We start from the raw sequence: 22,129 nt of genomic DNA on the forward strand, positions 1-22,129 counted from the left end.
AATAGGTCAACACCCCGACATCTAATAGTAAAACTTACGAGTCTCAGAGACAAAGAGAAAATCCTGAAAGCAGCTCGGGAGAAGAGATATGTAACCTACAATGGTAGAAACATTAGATTGGCAACAGACCTATCCACAGAGACCTGGCAGGCCAGAAAGGACTGGCAAGATATCTTCAGAGCACTAAACGAGAAAAATATGCAGCCAAGAATACTATATCCAGCTAGGCTGTCATTGAAAATAGAAGGAGAGATAAAAAGCTTCCAGAACAAACAAAAACTAAAGGAATTTGCAAACACAAAACCAGCCCTCCAAGAAATATTGAAAGGGGTCCTCTAAGCAAAGAGAGAGCCTAAAAGCAGCAAAGATCAGAAAGGAACACAGACAACATACAGTAACAGTCACCTTACAGGCAATACAATGGCACTAAATTCATACCTTTCAATAGTTACCCTGAATGTAAATGGGCTCAATGCCCCAATCAAAAGACACAGGCTATCAGATTGGATTAAAAAACAAGACCCATCCATATGCTGTCTGCAAGAGACTCATTTTAGACCCAAAGACACCCCCAGATTGAAAGTGAGGGGGTGGAAAACCATTTACCATGCTAATGGACACCAAAAGAAAGCTGGGGTGGCAATCCTTATATCAGACAAATTAGATTTTAAAACAAAGACTGTAATAAGAGATGAGGAAGGACACTATATCCTAATTAAAGGGTCTATCCAACAAGAAGATCTAACAATTGTAAATATCTATGCCCCGAACATGGGAGCAGCCAATTATATAAGGCAATTAATAACAAAATCGAAGAAACACATTGACAACAATACAATAATAGTGGGGGACTTTAACACCCCCCTGACTGAAATGGACAGATCATCTAAGCAAAAGATCAACAAGGAAATAAAGACTTTAAATGACACACTGGACCAAATGGACTTCACAGACATATTCAGAACATTCCATCCCAAGGCAACGGAATACACATTCTTCTCTAGTGCCCATGGAACATTCTCCAGAATTGATCACATCCTAGGTCACAAATCAGGTCTCAACCGGTACCAAAAGATTGGGATCATTCCCTGCATATTTTCAGACCACAATGCTTTGAAACTAGAACTCAATCACAAGAGGAAAGTCAGAAAGAACTCAAATACATGGAGGCTAAAGAGCATCCTACTAAAGAATGAATGGGTCAACCAGGAAATTAAAGAAGAATTAAAAGAATTCATGGAAACCAATGAAAATGAAAACACAACTGTCCAAAATCTTTGGGATACAGCAAAGGCAGTCCTGAGAGGAAAGTATATAGCAATACAAGCCTTTCTCAAGAAACAAGAAAGGTCTCAAATACACAACCTAACCCTACACCTAAAGGAGCTGGAGAAAGAACAGCAAATAAAGCCTAAACCCAGCAGGAGAAGAGAAATAATAAAGATCAGAGCAGAAATCAATGAACTAGAAACCAAAAGAACAGTAGAACAGATCAACGAAACTAGGAGCTGGTTCTTTGAAAGAATTAACAAGATTGATAAACCCCTGGCCAGACTGATCAAAAAGAAAAGAGAAATGACCCAAATCAACAAAATCATGAATGAAAGAGGAGAGATCACAACCAACACCAAAGAAATACAAACAATTATAAGAACATATTATGAGCAACTCTATGCCAGCAAATTAGATAACCTGGAAGAAATGGGTGCATTCCTAGAGATGTATCAACTACCAAAATTGAACCAGGAAGAAATAGAAAACCTGAACAGACCTATAACCACTAAGGAAATTGAAGCAGTCATCAAAAATCTCCCAAGAAACAAAAGCCCAGGGCCAGATGGCTTCCCAGGGGAATTCTATCAGACATTTAAAGAAGAATTAATACCTATTCTCCTGAAACTGTTCCAAGAAATAGAAATGGAAGGAAAACTTCCAAATTCATTTTATGAGGCCAGCATTACCTTGATCCCAAAACCAGACAAAGACCCCATCAAAAAGGAGAATTACAGACCAATATCCTTGATGAACATGGATGCAAAAATTCTCACCAAAATACTAGCCAATAGGATCCAACAGTACATTAAAAGGATTATTCACCACGACCAAGTGGGATTTATCCCTGGGCTGCAAGGCTGGTTCAACATCCGCAAATCAATCAACGTGATACAATACGTTCACAAAAGAAAGAACAAGAATCCTATGAACTTCTCAATAGATGCAGAAAAAGCATTTGACAAAGTACAGCATCCTTTCTTGATCAAAACTCTTCAGAGTATAGGGATAGAGGGTACATACCTCAATATCATAAAAGCCATCTATGAAAAACCTACAGCGAATATCATTCTCAATGCTTTTCCCCTAAGGTCAGGAACACGGCAGGGATGTCCACTCTCACCACTGCTATTCAACATAGTATTAGAAGTCCTAGCCACAGCAATCAGACAACAAAAAGAAATCAAAGGCATCCAAATCGGCAAAGAGGAAGTCAAACTCTCACTCTTTGCAGATGATATGATACTGTACGTGGAAAACCCAAAAGACTCCACCCCAAAACTGCTAGAACTCATACAGGAATTCAGTCAAGTAGCAGGCTATAAAAATCAATGCACAGAAATCAGTGGCATTCCTATACACCAACAACAAGACAGAAGAGAGACAAATCAAGGAGTCGATCCCATTCACAATTGCACCCAAAACCATAAGATACCTAGGAATCAATTTAACCAAAGAGGCAAAGGATCTGTACTCAGAAAACTATAAAATACTCAGGAAAGAAATTGAAGACACAAAGAAATGGAAAAACGTTCCATGCTCATGGATTGGGAGAACCAACATTGTGAAGATGTCAATGCTACCTAGAGCAAGCTACGCATTCAATGCACTCCCCATCAAAATACCATCCACTTTTTTCAAAGAAATGGAACAAATAATCCTAAAATTTGTATGGAACCAGAAGAGACCCTGAATAGCCAGAGGAATGTTGAAAAAGAAAAGCAAAGCTGGCGGCATCACAATTCCGGACTTCCAGCTCTATTACAAAGCTGTCATCATCAAGACAGTATGGTACTGGCACAAAAACAGACGCATAGATCAATGGAACAGAATCGAGAGCCCAGAAATGGACCCTCAACTCTGTGGTCAACTTATCTTTGACAAAGCAGGAAAGAATGTCCAATGGAAAAAAGACAGTCTCTTCAACAAATGGTGTTGGGAAAATTGGACAGCCACATGCAGAAGAATGAAACTGGACCATTTCCTTACACCACACACAAAAATAGACTCCAAATGGTTGAAAGACCTAAACGTGAGACAGGAGTCCATCAACATCCTAAAGGAGAACACAGGTAGCAACCTCTTCGACCTCAGCCGCAGCAACTTCTTCCTAGAAACATCGCCAAAGGCACGGGAAACCAGGGCAAAAATGAACTATTGGGATTTCATCAAGATAAAAAGCTTTTGCACAGCAAAAGAAACAGTCCACAAAACCAAAAGACAACCGACAGAATGGGAGAAAATATTTGCAAATGACATATCAGATAAAGGGCTAGTATCCCAAATCTATAAAGAACTTCTCAAACTCAACACCCAAAGAACAAATAATCCAATCAAGAAATGGGCAGAAGACATCAAGAGACATTTTTCCAAAGAAGACATCCAAATGGCCAACAGGCACATGAAAAAGTGCTCAACGTCGCTTGGCATCAGGGAAATCCAAATCAAAACCTCCATGAGATACCACCTCACACCAGTCAGAATGGCTAAAATTAACAAGTCAGGGAACAACAGATGTTGGCGGGGATGTGGAGAAAGGGGAACCCTCCTACACTGTTGGTGGGAATGCAAGCTGGTGCAACCACTCTGGAAAACAGTATGGAGGTTCCTCAAACAGTTGAAATTAGAGCTACCATTCGATCCAGCAATTGCACTACTGGGTATTTACCACAAAGATACAAATGTAGGGCCCCGAAGGGGTACGTGCACCCCAATGTTTATAGCAGCAATGTCCACAAGAGCCAAACTGTGGAAAGAGCCAAGATGTCCATCGACAGATGAACGGACAAAGAAGATGTGGTATATATACACAATGGAATATTATGCAGCCATCAAAAGGAATGAGATCTTGCCATTTGCAACGACATGGATGAAACTGGAGGGTGTTATGCTGAGTGAAATAAGTCAATCAGAGAAAGACATGTATCATATTACCTCACTGATATGAGGAATTCTTAATCTCAGGAACAAACTGAGTGTTACTGGAGTGGTTGGGGGTGGGAGGGATGGGGTGGCTGGGTGATAGACATTGGGGAGGGTATGTGCTACGGCGAGCGCTGTGAATTGTGGAAGACTGTTGAATCACAGATCTGTACTTCTGAAACAAATAATGCAACATATTTTAAGAAAAAAGAAAAAGAAGAAGATAGCAGGAGAGGAAGAATGAAGGGGAGTAAGTCAGAGGGGGAGACGAACCATGAGAGATGATGGACTCTGAAAAACAAACTGAGGGTTCTAGAGGGGAGGAGGGTAGGGGGATGGGTTAGCCTGGTGATGGGTATTAAAGAGGGCACATTCTGCATGGAGCACTGGGTGTTATGAACAAACAATGAATCATGGAACACTACATCAAAAACAAATGATGTAATATATGGTGATTAACATAACAATAAAAAAATTAAAAAAAAAAAGAACTGAGAAAGAGGCCACTAGATGCAGCAACAAGGAAGTTACTTGTGACCTCAGCAAGATGTGTTTCCGTGGGGATGGAAGTTAGGCTACAGTGCGCAGTGGGCTGAGGAGAGAGAAAATTGAAGTAGTAGAGATACTATGGTTTTAAGGGGGAGGAAAGGACAGCTTTAGGGGGGGATCTGGATAGAAGGGGACTTTGTGGGTTTAGGTTTTCGCCCATTGTTTTTGTATTTTAAAGGATGCGAAAAGGTACCATATGTGTTTGCATGTATGGAAAAATGGTGTGAGTCCCCTGAGAGCAGGGGCAAGATGGGAACCAAAGTGGTGTCAAAGTAGAGACTGATCTCAGAGAGAAGGGGAAGGAATGGCTATAGAGCCGGGCCAAGAGGAAAGGACACAGAGTAAGACCTCATATCCAACGGCTTCTGAGGACACAGGTGCACCTTTCTGGTGAAATCTTTTCTTTTTCCCTCGGGCAGAATTAGACACTCATGAGTGTATAAGCAGAGAATGAAGAAATACCTTGACAAATTATAGCTAAATGTCAACGCTTGAGAGGGAAGATTGGTTAAGAGACCATGAAGGGCAAGGAAAGAATTCTTGGAGTTAGGCTGAGCCAGGAAACCATGATATAACAGTTCAAATGTAGAGTAAGTTGAAGACTTATCAAGACTTAACCCAAATTGAAAAACTCAAAGCAGCTATTGTGAACTGCCAGATAGAGTAAGTATGAGTACCTAAAGGCTTAGCTCAACAGCCTTGGAGCAGGGGCTCTTTACATTTCCAGTTGTTGTTTTGCATAAGTAATACATCATCAGGATCCAACAGTCAGAACATAAGGTCCAGGCTGTCCCCACCCAGCCCCATGTATCTTCCTGTGCCTTGGATAGGTCCACGGGGCTGCCCCACAGATCTCCCAAGTTCAGTGTGTCTAAACTCAGCTCCTCATTTAGAGGCATCTCACTCCAGGCAGGCAGTGAGAGCAGCCTTCAGCCAGACTGCCTTGGTTCAAATTCCAGCCACACCACTTCCTAGCTGTGTGACCTCAGACAGGTTACTGTACTTCTCTGTCAGTTACCTCATCTGGAAAATGAAGCTGATAATGGTACTCTCATGAGACTGTTGAGAGGATGAGACTGAATTTGCGGGGACACAGTAAGAGCTGTAAGAGTATGAGCTTTTATTATTATCCCCAATTTAAATGTTGTTCTCCATCTGTTCACTGCCTATAGGATTCAGTAGGGTGACATTAGAAATAGGTAACAATACCTAATCAGTGGCTCAAACCAGAAAGCAAATTTTCATCATCCACTTTCGCTCACTGTCCATCCTGTTCACATTTAATCTCTCACCGAAGCCCGATGTATTAAACTTTCAATCTGCTACCCTGCTCTCCAGGCCTATGACCACCTGCTCTTTAGATCACTGCCAACTCAGGCCCAGATCACTGTGCCATCCAGGCTCTAACCACAGTAATTGTTCTAAAGTAAAATGGTCATTTCTCTTCTCTTCCACAGTCCCCACAATTCTGAAAATAAACCCCCTGATACAGTCTCTAAGATGAAGACCCTTCATGATGGGATTCCTGCTATCACCTGCACTTCCAACTCCTGATGCCCAAAACTAAACTCCCCAATTCCCCAAACTCACTGGCTTCCTGGATTTCTCTCCCTGGTGAATGGTGCCACCTACTGGCCACTCATTCACTCAGGCCAGACACCTCTGACCAGCATGCCCCGCCAAGTCCCGCTATCTTAGATGCTGTGGCCCCTTAGGTGCCTTTACCCCCTTCAGTCACTGTTGCAGTTCTGGCCTTTATTTACATTAATTCAAATGTCTTCAAACAGGCCTCTCTTACATTCCCCTCCTTCCTCATCTACTTTCTAAGAGGCTGCCAGAGTGCTAGAAGTGGTCCACTGGTATATCACTATTTTACTCATGGACGAAACGCAAGCTATTTAACACGACTCTCTCCTTGAATTGGCTTGGGCCCTCTCCAGTCTCATCTTTGTCCTTTACCACTTCCCAGATCAATGTCTGACTTTCAAGTTTAGACAGAACCTCCTCAGGAAGCCTTGTCTGAGACATCCCCCTGCACCTCCAGACAGGGCTAGGCAACCCTTCTGGGTGCCCATAGGGCATCCTGTGCCCCCACTTATACACAGCACTGGGCAAGCAGCAGGTATTCACTAAAGTCTGTGGAAAGAAGAGTAGGAACTGAGGACAAGCAAGGAAACCTGACACACTGCAGTCCCACGGCAGAAACCAGGACGAAGCTCTCTTCCCTCTCCCAGACTTCCAAAAGGACACCACATATTTACTCCCCACTACCACACTGCTTTGATAACAGAAGTATTTCATAATAGGATAATGGTGGGGGATTAAAAATATTTAAATAGTTTCTGGCACATAGTGAACGTTCAGTGCTCTCACTTGACAAGTAATTACTGAGTGCCAACTCTGTGCCAGGCAAGAGTTTGGGCCCTGAGGATAGACTGTATTTTCATCAACTCTAAGACACCACTGTTTTAAAGACTCCCCATTTATTGTAGGTATAATCAAGAAAAAAAACACATGCTACCAGGATACAGCTGTCAATTATAAGACACATCCATTTTTTCAGAGTGCTAAACGGTGGGAAATATCATCTAGGAGTCAATGAGAAAAGTAGTGATAAACAAAAGAGACAAAGTCTGTTCTCAGCTCACTTCTAGTGAGGGGAGTGGTAATGAATATATATTGTCAGGTAGTGGCAAGTGCTATAATGAAAAATAAAGCCAGTTCAAGGGATACAGATGAAGGGGGCTTCTGGGGTAGCCAGGAAAGGCCCTGATGGGGAACCGATATGAGCAGAGACTTCAGTGAAGAGGAGAGTTGTGGGTAAACAACGTTCCAAGCAGAGGGAACATCAAATACAAAAGGCCTGAGAGGGAAATGTGCCTGGTAAGTTCAGGAACAGGCAAGTCAAGGGCAGCTGGAACAGAGTCCCACACACTAGGCAGCACATTTCCTCAGCAGCACATTTCCTCAAGCCCAGTGTATTTCCGGTGAAAGCAAGTACGCCTGATCTAGTTAGGGTGTGTTAAGGGGAAGATGGGTAAAGGCTAAGAAAAGTGGCCTCAGTGGCCAGCAAGATAAGTGTAGAGTCAGATGGCTTAGATCTGAATCCCAATTCTGGCACTTACAAGCTGTGTAGCCTTGGTAAGTTATCTAACTGCTCTGATCCTTAGTATACTCAGCTGTAAAATGGACAAAATAAAAGCAACTGCTTTGCAAGTTGGCTACGAAGATTAAGTGAGACAATCCTTGTTGATCGTTATAATCACCACCGTCTACTCCAAAGTCATTTTCAAAATTGTATCAAGGTAAGGAATAATGTTTCTGAGCCTTAAAATCCTTAAGACGACTATTCCAGATTACCAGCTGGTAGGATGGCAGCCACATGGTTGGGAAAATAAATTTTTTTAAAGGTTTTGAACTTGTCTTCTTCAAAGTTATTTTTTTTAAATCAGTTATATTCCCATGTATATTGTTTTTGCAGTATAATTTGATGAAATGAAGTCTCCTGTGTTCAATCAGTTATAAGATACATGGAATAGGAAGTACTGCTAAAGGATTTTACAGCTACCATAACTTTCTGATGAAATGACATTACTATGCGCATTAAGTTAAAACCCAGCCAATTTCCTAAATACAGAAAGTCTGCACATAATTTCGGGGCTTTTTCCATGACTGGGAAGACCCCGTGTTGCTAACATAGGAGGCCTATCTGGCTTTTTGTTCCCTCAGATCACGTTTTAAGTAGCTTCTCTATCTCATTCTGTCATGAGGTACCAGTGAGCCAGGCCTGTCTGTGATGACTTGAAATTTCAGGCCACAGCAGGTGGTGTGAGTTAACGGACTTCAGAGGTATTCCCCAGAGGTTCTTGCCTTCCAGCTATTCCCTGAGTAATGAGCCAGTCTCAGAAAGCATCTGACTTTATGATGGAGATATGCTTACATGAAGCACTTAAAAAATTTTTGGTTGTTAGTACTTAATGCCATAATGGAAGGAAGTAAGGTAGAATGAAGACTTCACCAAAACTGTATTTAGTACCTACTAGCCTCCAGGAATCGTTAGGCTTTGGGGATTCGTTACGGATCTAGATATAGTCCTTGCCCTCAAGTATGTGAGAATTTTATCTGAAGCAGTATTTTCAAATGACAGCTTAATAACACATATTTAAGTCTTGATATAACTCACTTTGTAACTCCTGAGAAAAAAATGCACCATATTTTCCTCTTTTTTATTCTTTTCTAAGAGATGTTGAGAAATGGGCAGCAGTAGATGGACAGGCTTTTGAGACAGATTAAATCCTGACTCAGTCACTTAACTAGCACTGGGTGACAGGACAAGGGGAGCTAGAACAAGGGATCTAACATCTGAGTCCCAGGCATCCTCATCTGTAAACTGTATAAAGTCACAAGAATATCACATGAGAAAACACACACATTGCTGCCATTATTATTAGCATTATTAGGTTTGATGTTGGAACTTCACAATTAACAGATTTTTTTCATCCCCTGTCAGTTAATGAGCCTTTGGTAGGAACAAGGAGAACTTAAAATGTTTTACCCAGGGCCCACTACATGCTTTATGTTTAACATCCTTATACAATGACATGTAGATTCCACTCCCAGACATGGGTCAGGCATTCCAAGGTCTGGCTGTAGTTAAGTTGGACAGACTAAACTATTTCCAGCAGCCTATCTAGTTAGGTTGACTATACCTGAGTATGGGGGGGGGGATGGGAGGGTCCAGTTTTGGCTTAGGTAACAACCCTCACCCTAGTGTAGGGCCAGAACCAACTCTAGCCAACTCTTCCTTCTATTAAGGAAAGCTATCTTTTCCACAAAGCTCGGAGAAGTACGAACGTTTAACCGGGGCACGGTGAGTGCGGAGAAGCACAGCTACTTCAGCAGAACCACTCCCGGTGATGGCGGGGGGGGGGGGGGGGGGGGGGGGGGGGGGGTTTGCAACTGCTGCACACATCACCCCTTCTCTGCCTTTCATCTGAGCAACTGTCAGAGTCCTACAAATAGAAAGATCCCTTAAAATCACCTAGTTAGGTGAACTGCCATAAGCCATTTTGCAAAATTTAGTGCGTATGTGCATTTCTCCGTCGAGTTCTCACTAGACTTTCCAAGGAGTCCGTGCCTGAAAAAAAAAACGAGATTCGCTGATACAGTCCACTTCCTCACTGAACAGCTGGAGAAACTGTGGCCCGGACAGGTAAAAACAGCCGTCTCAAGTCAAACAGAGGCATTACAGCCATTCCAATTCCGGCCTCACATTCATGGCCCTGGCCGTGATTGATAACCTCTCCCGCGTCTCTGCAGGCCAGGAAACGAGGGCTTGCGTCCGAGCTCTGGAGATGGTGCAGGCCGTCCGGTTCCTTCGCACCAAGGAGACTCGGGCCAAGAGCTCAGCGGGGCTCCGGTGCCGCGAAGATTCCCCCACCCCGGCCTCGGTCCCCGGAATTTCCGTTGCCATGGTGACTCCAGGGCGAGCACCAGGCCCAGGGAGACCTTGGGAAGTGAGGCGGCCGGGCGACTGCGAAGAACAGCTCCTACTCACTCACCTGACAGAGAGGAAGCGGACACGCCCCAAACGCCGGTCCCGAGCGAACCCACGGAGGACCGAGGACTAAGCGAGGAGAATAACAGGAAATGACGTAGACGCACGTGCTTCCGAGAGGGGCGGTACAGGGCTTTCGAGGGGCAAGGCCGATGCCCCGCGCCTGCGCAGCCACCGCCTGCCGCGCTGCCGAGTCACTGGGGTGGGAGGAGCAGGAGCAGGGGGCGGGGCGCGTGGCTGAGTGACGCAGGCGCAGTGCGACTTCGGAGGCGCGGGCTGACCCCTCCGCGGGTTTGGATCCGGGTCAGTCAGGCGCTGCGATCCGGGAGAGACGACCTGAACTGACGGGACTGGATTCCCGGAGCGCCCCAGCTGCGAGGAGGTGAGTGCCTTGACGTGACAGGGGTAGGCCGTGGCATCGCGTTTCGACCTGCCGGCCCGGCCTGGCCTCGGGCGGCTTCTCCTGGGCCCGTCCGCCTCTCGTCGCGTCGTCCCCCGGCGCTGACTGCCTGGGCCGGGCCTGGGCCTCTCCGCGCCCCCTCGGCAGCCGCGGCCTGGGTCGGCCCAAGCTCCGCTCTCTTTTCCCTTCCCGCGACCCCGCGACCCCGCGGTCCCCGCCGCGTCCCGCCCCTCCGCCCGCTCCTGCCCGGCTGTTGCTTCCCCTTTTCGCCTTCCTTGGCCGCCCTTTGCCCCTTCCCGCCCTTTCCTTCTTGTTTCCGAGCCCCAGCCTCGTTGGCTGCCTCTTCGGCTCCGCTCCCGCCTTCTCCTGCATGGGCACAACTTCAGTCTCTCATTCTGGCCGGGGGAGCATCCAGCAGAGGCACCTTTCCAGCTGGAGACCCCGGACGGGCAGAGCTGGGGCCTTAACAGCTCTCCACTCCCTGAGTAAACCCGCCCCCCCCCCCCCATTCTGACCTTTTCTCGTTTAATTGCAACCGATCCAGATTGGGGGGGGGGGTAGAATTAACGCGGTGCTTTAGCTCTACATCGAGAGTGTAGGGAGTGAGAGAGTGTGTAGAGAGAGATGTGAATGTGTTTTGGTCTGGGGACCGATAGTTTCAACCTAGACTAGACTTGTTTGTGTTTTAGGGGGTTGCAGGGCAGGGCTTTCTTTCCCGCACTCCTCGCTTCCTAGGAGGCTGGGAAAGTTTCTAAATCTTTTAACATTGTGATGACACGCTTACGCGGGGATCCTTTATTGATCGATCTCAGGTCTTTTCAGGGTCCTGGAAATTTGGATCTAGGCTTGAGATTAAAAGAGGTCATGGTTAAAACTACAAGATATAAATAAGATTGTGACACATGCTATTCGTTGAAACTCAGAGAAAACCAGGAATTTGCCCTTTTGATGGAGGAACTTAGTAGAATTTTACTTGTCATTTTTGAAAGGTTGGGAAAATCCGAGGCAAAGATAAATTGCCCCTTGTGATTTAACTTAAAACAATACAAAGTAACTTCTAATGGGCTTTTAAACTTTCATCTTTTTGGGAATTGTTCCATTTTCAAGAAGTCAGTGCAGTGAAAATGGCAAGAAATGTCTCCACAAATTTAATATCAATGAAAAAGGGCAAACCAATTATATGTTTCCCAGAGTTAGTTGTACAGCTCTTGATTTGAGTGAATGGGAAGCCAGGAATACAGAGGAGCATAATAAGTCTGTTGTAATTAATTACAAACATGCTCTGATTTAGCTCTTAAGGTCATGTCTAAGACTCGCCTTTTCCCTGGGTTAATATAACCGAGGGAAAAGGTGTGTAATCAGAATATTGGAAGTCTGAAAATAGTCTAGACAGAACTTCATTCCTAAAGTTTTAGTCTATAGCCAGTTTTTATTTTGGTCTATTTTGGTTTTCAAATAATAGATCTTTTGGTGTGTCAACAAGAATGTTAACTAAGTTTGTATAAACATCTAGAGGTCACCTGCAGTGCATTAAGTTAGGACTATATAATTAAAAATTACATATCTGGGTGCAAAACTTCTTAGCACAGTGTTAGGGCAGGAATGAGACTCCAGTTCTTACAGGAATAGGGTTCACAGTCCTCGTATGTGTCAGGTTTATTCTTCTATCCCTAACATCCAGTCTAGTGCTAAAGCACATGGTAGGAATTCTGTAAATATTTGTGGATGGAATGAATTTCTGTCTATGGAATTCAGCAGTGTATATTTAGATGCATATGTACTGATTTCCAGAGAGTCCTGGAAAAGGGTTTGTGTAGGGTCTTCAGGGATGGGGAGACTGTCTTCAGATTGTTTAACTCTGTAAGGGCAAATAGTTTGAGCATTTGACTGGTCCTAAAGTAATTGAGGAAAACTATAAGCCAAACTTTAGTTCTGCCAGCAGGAAGAATTTGTTTATAATTTACAGTAGCACTCTTTAGGTGCTGTGGAGCTTCAAAAATATTAGGATATGTGGTCTTTGCTCACCTCTCTCCCCAGATAAATAGGACATTAATATGTATCTGGGGGAGGATCCCCCTCTAAATCCAAAAGCATTAGAAACCAGCAAAATATGGAATTAATAATGTTTCCTCAAGTTCATGTACTGGTTAAATAAATCAGCAAGATATATGTGGGGAGTGTGTTCGGATTTTTTGATTTAAGAAGTTGCAGTAAAAGCTAGCTAAATTCTTTGGAGACTGTTTTCAGTGTTTGCCGGAGAGATCTGCCTAAAATATCTTCTACATGTAAGTGAACAAATAAATGAAACGAATAGTGTTAATTCCTTCTTTATTCTGCCACTGGTACTATATGCTTACATGATATCAAACATATTATGACACCCTTTGGAATATTAGAGGTCTCACAATAACCTCAAACTCGCCCCTGAGAAATGAGCAGATAAGGAATCAGAGAAGTTAGAAGGGTCCACAGAGAGGCACTGCTCCTTCTGAGAGTGCCTGGAGGGGCGGGGGGAAGGGGGTTAGATGGGGTTAGCAAGTTAGAAATAAGGAAAAGGTAAAGTTAATCCTTTGCTTCCCAAATCTGCCATCTTCTATTTTTTGTTTTATCTTTTTTCTTTCTGAGTCCCTGTGATATGTTCATAGATACTGACTTATTTTTTGTTCAGATTTGATGTTAACTAATTTATTACCTTAGTGAAAACAATCAGAAAACTAGATTTCAAAGGATTTATTGACAGACTTCTCTGCTTCTCTGTTATGTCTCTTACTGCTTTGATTGGCCCCTGTTCCCCTTTTCTTTGTTTAAATATAAAAACCAAGGTGGAAGAATGGAGAAGTTTCATTGAACTGGTTAAGTGGAGATCATTTAAAGGTGCATCTACAGAAAAATAATTTATATATATATTTACTTTCCACCTTTTTCTTTTGGCAAGGTTTGTTCTATTTATCTTTTAAAGTTGCATGCATAGTTCATTTATTTTCTATCTTGTATAATAATTAAAATAATTAAAAGCGAAAAAAAATTGAGGTATCAACCATATTGGTAAGAGTGTGGAATAATGAGTAATCATTGAAACATATTTGTAATCCTGCTTTAACAATGGTAACATCTGATATCTGAGTATGAATATTTATGTGAATATTGATATCTGGGTCAGGGTTGCTTTAGAGAAATGCTATCTTGTCATGAAGTTATACTTAACGGGAATTGTTAGGGTTGGACTACACAAATACTCAGTATCATTTTAAAGGATCAGAGCTTTTTCCTTTTATTTTTGGTACGAAGGTCATTTTGTCTGTAGGTTTCTAGACCTCTACAACTGGACAAATTTTTACCTCCTGTTAAAAGGTATACTTAAACATAGATTTCAGGTGATCTCGTTTCCAAAGCTGTGTAATAGGATATTGGCATCAAGTATTTGGACAGTTTAAATTCTATCCATAATAATTAAGATACACAATTGTTGAATCACGTTGTTGTACATCTGAAACTAATATAACATGTCAATTATACTTCAATAAAAAAAATCTGTTACAATACATGTTTCTATATCATTTCATTTGTCTTTTCTTAAGAAATAAAACCTACAGTCCCCAACTGTTTGCACTGAAAATTTCTTTTAGAAATAGAAATTTGCTTTTTTCCCGTTAACAAGTAGTAATAGTATCAGGAATATAGATTTTAACAAAAGGTATACTTTTGAACCTCTCTGTTTTCACTTTGCTCATTTTATTTTTATTTTTTAGTATTAACGGCAACATCCATAGTAGTGTAAAAACTTTCACAATGAAATCTGAAGCCAAGGATGGAGAAGAGGAGAGTCTACAAACTGCTTTCAAGAAATTAAGAGTGGATGCATCAGGGTAATTAAATATATAATATATTATTTGGGAATTGTTTACTAGATTTAAATAGCCTTTTCCACTGAAGAAGATCTCATTCTCTTCTAAAATTTCTCATTATTAATAAAAGATTAAAATGTTAATAGTGTGACATTCTACCAAATTGTGCACAGCATTATTTTACTTATAAAAGAAACTCTTAATGTTAAATTTTGAAAAGTAGCAACTCATTTGTACTCCCAAGTTGGGTGTTTTGGTTTCCCTTAGTTTTGAGGAGGGTTCCCCACCTCGCTCTTGAATCAAAATTACCAAGCAGTGTCCCATCAGGAATTTCCTCATGCATCTCTAGGGAATCACAGTGTTTTTCCCTAAAAGTGAATTGGCTCCATAGAAATCCACAGACATTCTCGATTTCATATGCTCTGATTGCTGAGTCTATCACTATGGAAACCTCTATTCATTAGGGTTCTGTCACTGAGATCAATAATCTTGGACCCTTTAGCCAAACTAATTAGAGCACCTGCAGACCAGCTGCTGTCTGCATGTTAATATTTCGCCCTTTGCAAAATGTTCTGTGCAGGACTCTTTTCATCCCCATTCTTCACCCCAGGCCAGAAGAAATCTCAAATCTTTGATAGATATAGGAATATTTCTTTCCATGAATGGAAAATAAACCCTAGGAGCTCAGAGTAGAACACTTCACAACAAGTAATAATCACTGAGATTTATTACTCACTTTCTATGCCCTAGACACTGGCTTAGGTATCTGTACACATTATTTAATTCTCACTACCAACTTAGAAGATAGGTACTATGGTTATTCCGGTTTACAGATGAGCTACAGATGAATTAAGTCACTTGCTAAGGGTCACATTGGTGAGAAGTGGTAGAGTAAGGATTTGAACCCAGTTTGCCTCCAGAACCTGTGCTCTTGAAGACAACATGAAGAGTTGTACACAGTACTTGGCACATAGTAAAAATTAAATAGTTGTTGCTATAGCTGTTTGTTTATTGCTAGTACTTTTTTTTTTTGGTCTACCAGGTGAGAAGATTTATACTAATGGGTTTGCACAGGAACTGTTAATAGTGCTCCCATTTGCTTCCATGATACTTCAAATAAATATATTCTCCTCCCAGGGGCTTTTCTCATATGGTCATATTGCCATTTAAATTGATCAGTAATTTTTAAGTCATTTTGGGAAATAAAAACAAAGCAGAGAAATAGTTCCAGATTATAGTCACATTCCTTTGTGATTTCTGGTATAGAAATAATTTTTTTAGTCAGGAAAATGCTAGGAATGTGTATACACATACACGTATACAGATAAATCCCTTAATGTATATAAATTCATATGAGTAACTCTTCATACACAGATTTCTTTCCTGGTGTTTTAATAAGTTGGAACATAAAATTAAGCTACTTCCATACCCCTAAAAATACCTGGAACATCAAAAACAACAACACCTTTGAAGATTTAATATCTGACCATACAAGTTATGGTCTGATATTGCATCTTTGTCAAGTCTGTGATCTGCTGGGAGTAAAATTGTAGAAGGGGAAGGAGCAGTGGAGAACATTTGAGAAAACCGAGTAAGAGTAGAGGGGGTGAGTCATTACCATGACTAAGCAGAATAAGACTTGTGTAATGTATCATATGGTTCTAGTTGTTTCATATTGTTGCTGATTTACAAATGGGACATCTGAGGTACTGACTCATAAACAAACCAAGCCTTGCCAGGAATTTAGCGTGATCCTGTTCAACAGGTTTCCATTCCCAATGGTATTTGTCTTATCAGGATAAATCTCTATTTATTTATTAGAAAACAACATAATCCTTTTTATCTGATTATAAGATAATACATGCTTATTATAGAAAAATTCACAGAAACAAAAAGGAAGTAAAAATCTCAATTTACCATACCTGCTGTTAACAATCCAGACCATCTATACTTAACACCATACAGTTTTTTGACATAGTTGAGATCATAATATATGTATAGTTGTTTATCTAATGTTGTTTTCTCTTAATGTTATAAGCATTCTCTTGTGTTATTCAAGTTCTTTGTACACTTAATTTTTAATAAAGTCCTAATATTCCATTGAATAGATGTGTCATCATTTATATAATGTAGTATTTTCTATTTTCTACTGGACATTTAGGTTATTCCTGTTACTTTTTATTTTAAATTAATTTCAGTGAGCATCCTTTTACTTCTTTAGAAAGAAACTGTTTCTTTCTAAAGGATTGTTATACCACAGCATGTATAGTAGGAGCCCAGTGTGTGTGTATATGTATATATTGAAAAGATCTGGAAGGATTTATACCAAAATATTAATGTTGTAAATCTCTGGGTTGTGAGATTATAGACGTTCTTTTTTTCCTCTCAAATTTTTTCATCTTTCCTGGGAAACCTGTATTACTTCTGTAATTTTAAATTGCAATGATTTAACTTCCAGTAATATTCCAAGTTTATTAGTTGTCAGAAATACTCATTTTCAAGTTAGAATGAGTCTCCTGAATTTTTTGCTCCTCAACTTAGTTCTCATGGCTCTGATTTGCCCACACAAAATAAGTGGTCAGTGTCATTAGGGTTCTCTGTGGACGTAAGGCCTTATCTGCCCCAGATAAACAGCCTAAAAGTCTATTTATATCCTGCTGCTGGTCATACTTCAGAATTACTCTTTGGCTTATGATTCTACAACCATGGGCTTTTAAGGATCCCCTAAATTTGGTTTTGGAGGAAAATTTTCTCTAAAAGGTGAGCAATTTTTTGAGAAACTTAAACGACAGAGAAAGGTATTAATACAAATTGTGTTTGAGTTGGTGAGAGTAGTAAGTTTTCCTCCTTTCAGTTTTCTGTAAGCAGTAAACGTCGTTGTTTTCTTCAGGTCCATAGCATCTCTGTCTGTTGGAGAAGGCACAAATGTCAGAGCATCAGTCAGAACATCAGCAGATGATACCAAACCGAAAACCTCATGTGCACCTAAAGACAGTTGGCATGGGTAAGAGCTTCTTACTGCAGATGATTTTTATCCCAATATTTTAAATTACTATTGGACTTTGCTGAGTATCCAGAAAAGACTATGTTAGATACAGAACCCCAAACACAATGATTAGAGATGAGCCATTCTTTTCAATTGATAGAGACTTGCTGTGTGGCTTGGTTCATAGTCAGTTTTTATAAATGTCCTATGTGTGTTTGAGAAGACTGAGTCTTCTCTAATCATTCTTGGGTTTCTTTATGTCTATTAAATCAAGCTTTTAAATGTATTATTTGAGTCTTTTTTTCAATAATTTTTTTTTCAATCTATCAATTGAGAGATGTATGTTGAAATCTTCCCTATGGGAGTGAATTTGTTTGTTTTCCCTTTAAGTTCCATGTTTTTATTTTATGTATTTTGAAGCCATTTTGTTCGGTTTATACAGTCTAGGTTCATACCAGTTTAGAATGTTTTCTTCCTAATGAATTGAGATTTTTAATGATGTAAGTGACATTCTTAATTCCTCATAATGGCTCTTGTCTTAAAGTCTGTTTTTTTCCAGAATTGCTATAGTTAATCCAGTTGTTTTGTGGTTGGTATTTGCCTGTTGTATTTTTTTTATCTTTTATTTTCAACCATTGTGTGTTTTAAAATTTTAGATGTGTCTCATAAATATATATGGCTTATTTTGTTTTACTCATTCTGATAATTTTTTTAAAGTGAGTTCAGTGCATTTACATTTATTTTGATTATTGATTGATATATTTAGACTTGTTTCTGCCATTTTACTTTATGCTGTTTGTCCTACTTCTTTGTGTTGGTTATTTGTTTGTTTGTTCTACTCTTCCTACCTTCCCTCTTCTTCTCCCTCATTTTAAAAAATGGTTTGAAATGGGTTTTTCCCCCCACCACCACTTTTCCTTCTGGCTTGGAAATTATATGCTGTGTTTCTATTCTTTTAGTAGTTAGCCTTGAAATTCCACTGTACGTGCTTATTAACAAAGACAAAAGTTATTCCAGTGACCCTTGAACTACAGGAGGGTTAGGGGTGCTAACATCTGTGTAGGTCAGAAATCCATATGTAACTTTTGACTTGCCCAGACTTTGCTACTAGTAGCCCACTGTTGACCAGAAGCCTTACAGATACCATAAACAGTCAATTTACACATATTTTATATGTCTTATGTATTATATAGTGTATTCTTACAATAAGATAGAAAAAACATTAAGAAAATCAGGAAGAAAAATTACATTTGCAAGTACTGTAGAAAATCCACGCATGTAAGTGGGCCCTTCAAACCCTTCTTGTTCAAGCATCAGCGGTATTTTAACCCTCTGTACAATTTTTTTACTCAGACCTCCTGACTTCCATGTGTAGTTGCCCAATATTTTAGTTTTCTCGCTTATTATTTAAATAAACAGTGTTTGTCTATCTCATTTACAGTTTCTTTTCACCATTCTTGCATCTCAGACCTTCCATATAGGATACCTTTCTTTCTTTCTAAAGTACTTTCTTCAGAAATTCCTTTAGCAAAGGTCTGTTGTTAGTAAATAGGATCTCTTGTAGAACTCCCCATAGAATGAATTTGAATGATGCCCCCTCCTTGTATAACATCATGTTCTATTGTAAATATACTTTCATTTATCTGAAAATGTCTTTGTTTCATCCTTGTTCTTGAAAGATACACCTGATTTAATATGCCTGAAGTCCTAGTTCTAGATTGAGTTATTTTCTCATAGCTCTGGAAGATACTCATTGTCTTCTGGCTTCATTATTGATGTTGAAAAGTCTACCTTCAATCTTACTGTTCTTCTATTTGGGAATAATCTGTCTAGTCTCTGGCTTTTTTTAAGACGTTCCAGTTTTGGAGAATCTGCAGTTTTGCTACAGTGGGTCTACATGTGAATTGCTCTTTATTTGTCATGTTTCAGGGTGCTGCCTCTATCTGTAGATCTCTTTCATCAATTCAGAAGATTTATCAGCCCTTATCTCTTCAAAAATCACTTGTCCTCCATGCTCTGTATTCTTTCCTTGGGAAACTCCAGATTTCTTATTCTATTTTACATATTTTTTTAACTTTTACATTTCTCCAAGTTTCCTCCAAGTCTCTGTACTACCTTTTAGGTCAGGGAGAGGCAAACTTTTTTTGTAAAGGGCCAGATGGTAAATATTTTAGGCTTTGGAGGCCAAGAGGTGAGTTTCAAGGATATTATGTAGGTACGTATATAAGCAAGAAAATTCCTGCCCTGCCCCATTTGCCTGATGCACACCATCCTGGCCGGTGGACACATTTTGTGTTCAGTTGCTTGGTTTCAGGATGAAATGATTAGCCAGGTTGGGGGGGGGGGTGGCAGTACCGGAGTCAGTTTTACCCTGTGCCCCAATGGCACCCAGATGCCAGCATGCCCTTCTTTCCTCCAGAGAGCCCCGCACAAGCCAGACTCTTGAACTGAGATTCCACCCCTCAGGTGCTGGCGGTTGCTGACAGCAGAGCCCCAGCCTGTAGATGGGACCAGTGTGGGACCACTGCAGTGGTGTGACGCATCTGCTGGCCAGGAAGGCAGGCGCAGGGAGGCTCATGGTGCTAGCCCACAGGAGCAGTCCCTATGGGCTGTATGAAAACAGCCAGTTTTGACCCACAGACTACAATTGGCTGAACTGTGTTACAGATAATTCAGATTTATCTTCCAGTTCAGTATTTCTTTCCTTAGCTCTATTCTGCTGCTTGGCCCAGCCATTTGATTTAATGTCAAATATAGTTGTTGTTGTTGTTGTTTTTAAAGTTCTTTTTATTTCTGTTTTGTTTTGCTTGGCAGTTTTGAGTCTCTCTCTTTCTCTTTTTTTCCTTTGCTCAGCTCTTTTATTTATTTAAATGTTTTATTAAAAGTTATGTAGAGTGTCTGGTAATTCCCAATATCCATAAAAACTTGAGGGAGTCTGAATTTATTTGTCAGCTGTTACTAGTGATAGAAATGAATCCTAAGCCTCCTGCTCTGAGTGGCAATCATGACATCATGACATGGGGCCATTTGCGTCACCAGCCACAAACAGTGGTATGGAAGCTGCTATGTTCAGAGCACAGAGCACAACAGTTGGGCTTTACAGCATCAAGTGGTTTGGGGTGGACGTATTCTGCACCCATTGTTTGGTCCGAGAAATGCAATTAGAACCTACCCTTTACCTCTCCTGTTTCTGTAGCTTACTAATAAGGAGATGTTGACGTTTTTGAGATGCAGACTTAGGCAGCTTGAAAACAGAGGTAGGCACATCTCTTTGGGGGAAACTTAGGGCCTCAGACTCAAGAAGAGAGGAAGTAAATTTCCAGCTATCACAAAGAATCTGTTTAGGAGAGCTGTGTGTCCCAACATCTTTTTGTGCGCTGTTTTCCTCTTAGGTCTACAAGGAAGTCTTCACGAGGAGCAGTAAGAACCCAGCGTCGTCGACGTTCTAAGTCTCCTGTCCTTCATCCTCCAAAGTTTATACATTGCAGTACAATAGCTTCTTCTTCCAGCAGCCAGCTCAAGCACAAAAGCCAGACTGACTCCCCTGATAGCAGCAGTGGGCTGGGAATTTCCACCCCTAAAGAGTTCACTGCAGGAGAATGCTCTACTTCTCTCGATACTAATCCCACAGGGGCAGTCGTTGAGCCTTTGAGAACTTCGGTTCCCAGGCTCCCATCAGAGAGTAAGAAGGAAGACTCCTCTGATGCTACCCAAGTCTCCCAAGCAAGTCTCAAGGCCAATGATCTCTCTGACTTTCGATCCGTTTCCAAGCTAAACCAGGGCAAGCCATGTGCATGCATAGGCAAGGAGTGCCAGTGTAAGAGATGGCATGATATGGAAGTGTATTCCTTTTCAGGCCTGCAGAGTGTCCCTCCCTTGGCCCCAGAACGAAGATCCATGCTTGAGGACTATTCTCAGTCGCTCCACACCAGAACTCTGTCTGGCTCCCCCCGCTCCTGTTCTGAGCAAGCTCGAGTCTATGTGGATGATGTGACCATTGAGGACCTGTCAGGCTACATGGAATATTACTTGTATATTCCCAAGAAAATGTCCCACATGGCAGAAATGATGTACACCTGATAGCAAGAAGCTAAGTAATATGCTTTAAACCAATGAAGGGTTGTCAGAGAGATTTAGTTAATGGCAGACCTTGCGGCCACGTTATGTGAGAAGACATCTCCTTCAGCTCACTGTGCTTGCAATAAAAACTTTTCTTGGCATCTCCGTTCATCTTCGTTCTTTAAACTTACTCTCTGCATTCTTACATACGCACCAAAGCGAGCAGATCAAAGGAAAATCCCTCTTCTTTAGAAAAGTTTCTGGGAGATGAAGAAACCGTAATTACTTGACTGGGAGCGATGGGTATATGGTAAAAGGCTTTGTAAAGTAGTGCATTTTTCAGATCTGTTTAAGATTTGTTGGCCCAGGAAAATGAAACGTTTTGTAACTGGACTGAACATTTGTCGTGCTGTAGTTGCCAGCCCAGAATCTTAGAAGTTCTATGACTGATTTGAACCATCTCTGATTTAACACAAGTTTATTGTGTCTTTCAGGGTTCCTTATGTTATTGTTAAGCCAGAGATCTAAGGTTTAGATTC

At 41.1% G+C, this 22,129-nt stretch overlaps 2 protein-coding genes across 7 annotated transcripts in view; one reads left to right on the top strand and one right to left on the bottom strand.

Moving 5' to 3' along the window:
- GDAP1L1 (ganglioside induced differentiation associated protein 1 like 1) overlaps positions 1-10,416 on the bottom strand; it is a 59,566-nt gene extending 49,150 nt beyond the window's left edge. The window contains exons 1-2 of one of the 5 annotated variants that reach the window (XM_073880376.1): positions 10,305-10,416; positions 9,785-9,880 (exon numbers count right to left, since the gene is read on the bottom strand). In XM_073880376.1, the coding sequence (XP_073736477.1) occupies positions 9,785-9,804 (20 nt within the window). In that variant the 5' untranslated portion in view covers positions 9,805-9,880; positions 10,305-10,416. The other 4 variants (XM_073880381.1, XM_073880377.1, XM_073880382.1 and 1 more) reach the window with 4 other exon arrangements.
- A 108-nt stretch (positions 10,417-10,524) lies between these two features.
- Positions 10,525-21,751, top strand: OSER1 (oxidative stress responsive serine rich 1). Of its 2 annotated transcripts, none has more exons than XM_025875653.2 (4): positions 10,525-10,682; positions 14,450-14,566; positions 17,436-17,549; positions 20,924-21,751. In XM_025875653.2, the coding sequence occupies exons 2-4, from the start codon at positions 14,490-14,492 to the stop codon at positions 21,609-21,611; spliced, it is 879 nt and encodes a 292-aa protein (XP_025731438.1). In that variant the 5' UTR covers positions 10,525-10,682; positions 14,450-14,489; the 3' UTR covers positions 21,612-21,751. The 2 variants fall into 2 exon arrangements, with proteins under 2 accessions (XP_025731438.1, XP_025731439.1); XM_025875654.2 differs by lacking the exon at positions 10,525-10,682 and adding an exon at positions 13,119-13,256.
- Positions 21,752-22,129: the final 378 nt, after the last annotated feature.

The sequence above is a fragment of the Callorhinus ursinus genome, unplaced genomic scaffold (genome assembly GCF_003265705.2).
Source record: "Callorhinus ursinus isolate GAN/ISIS: 27379988/994484 unplaced genomic scaffold, GSC_fseal_2.0 scaffold38, whole genome shotgun sequence".
In the NCBI taxonomy this organism is placed as follows: Eukaryota; Metazoa; Chordata; class Mammalia; order Carnivora; family Otariidae; genus Callorhinus; species Callorhinus ursinus.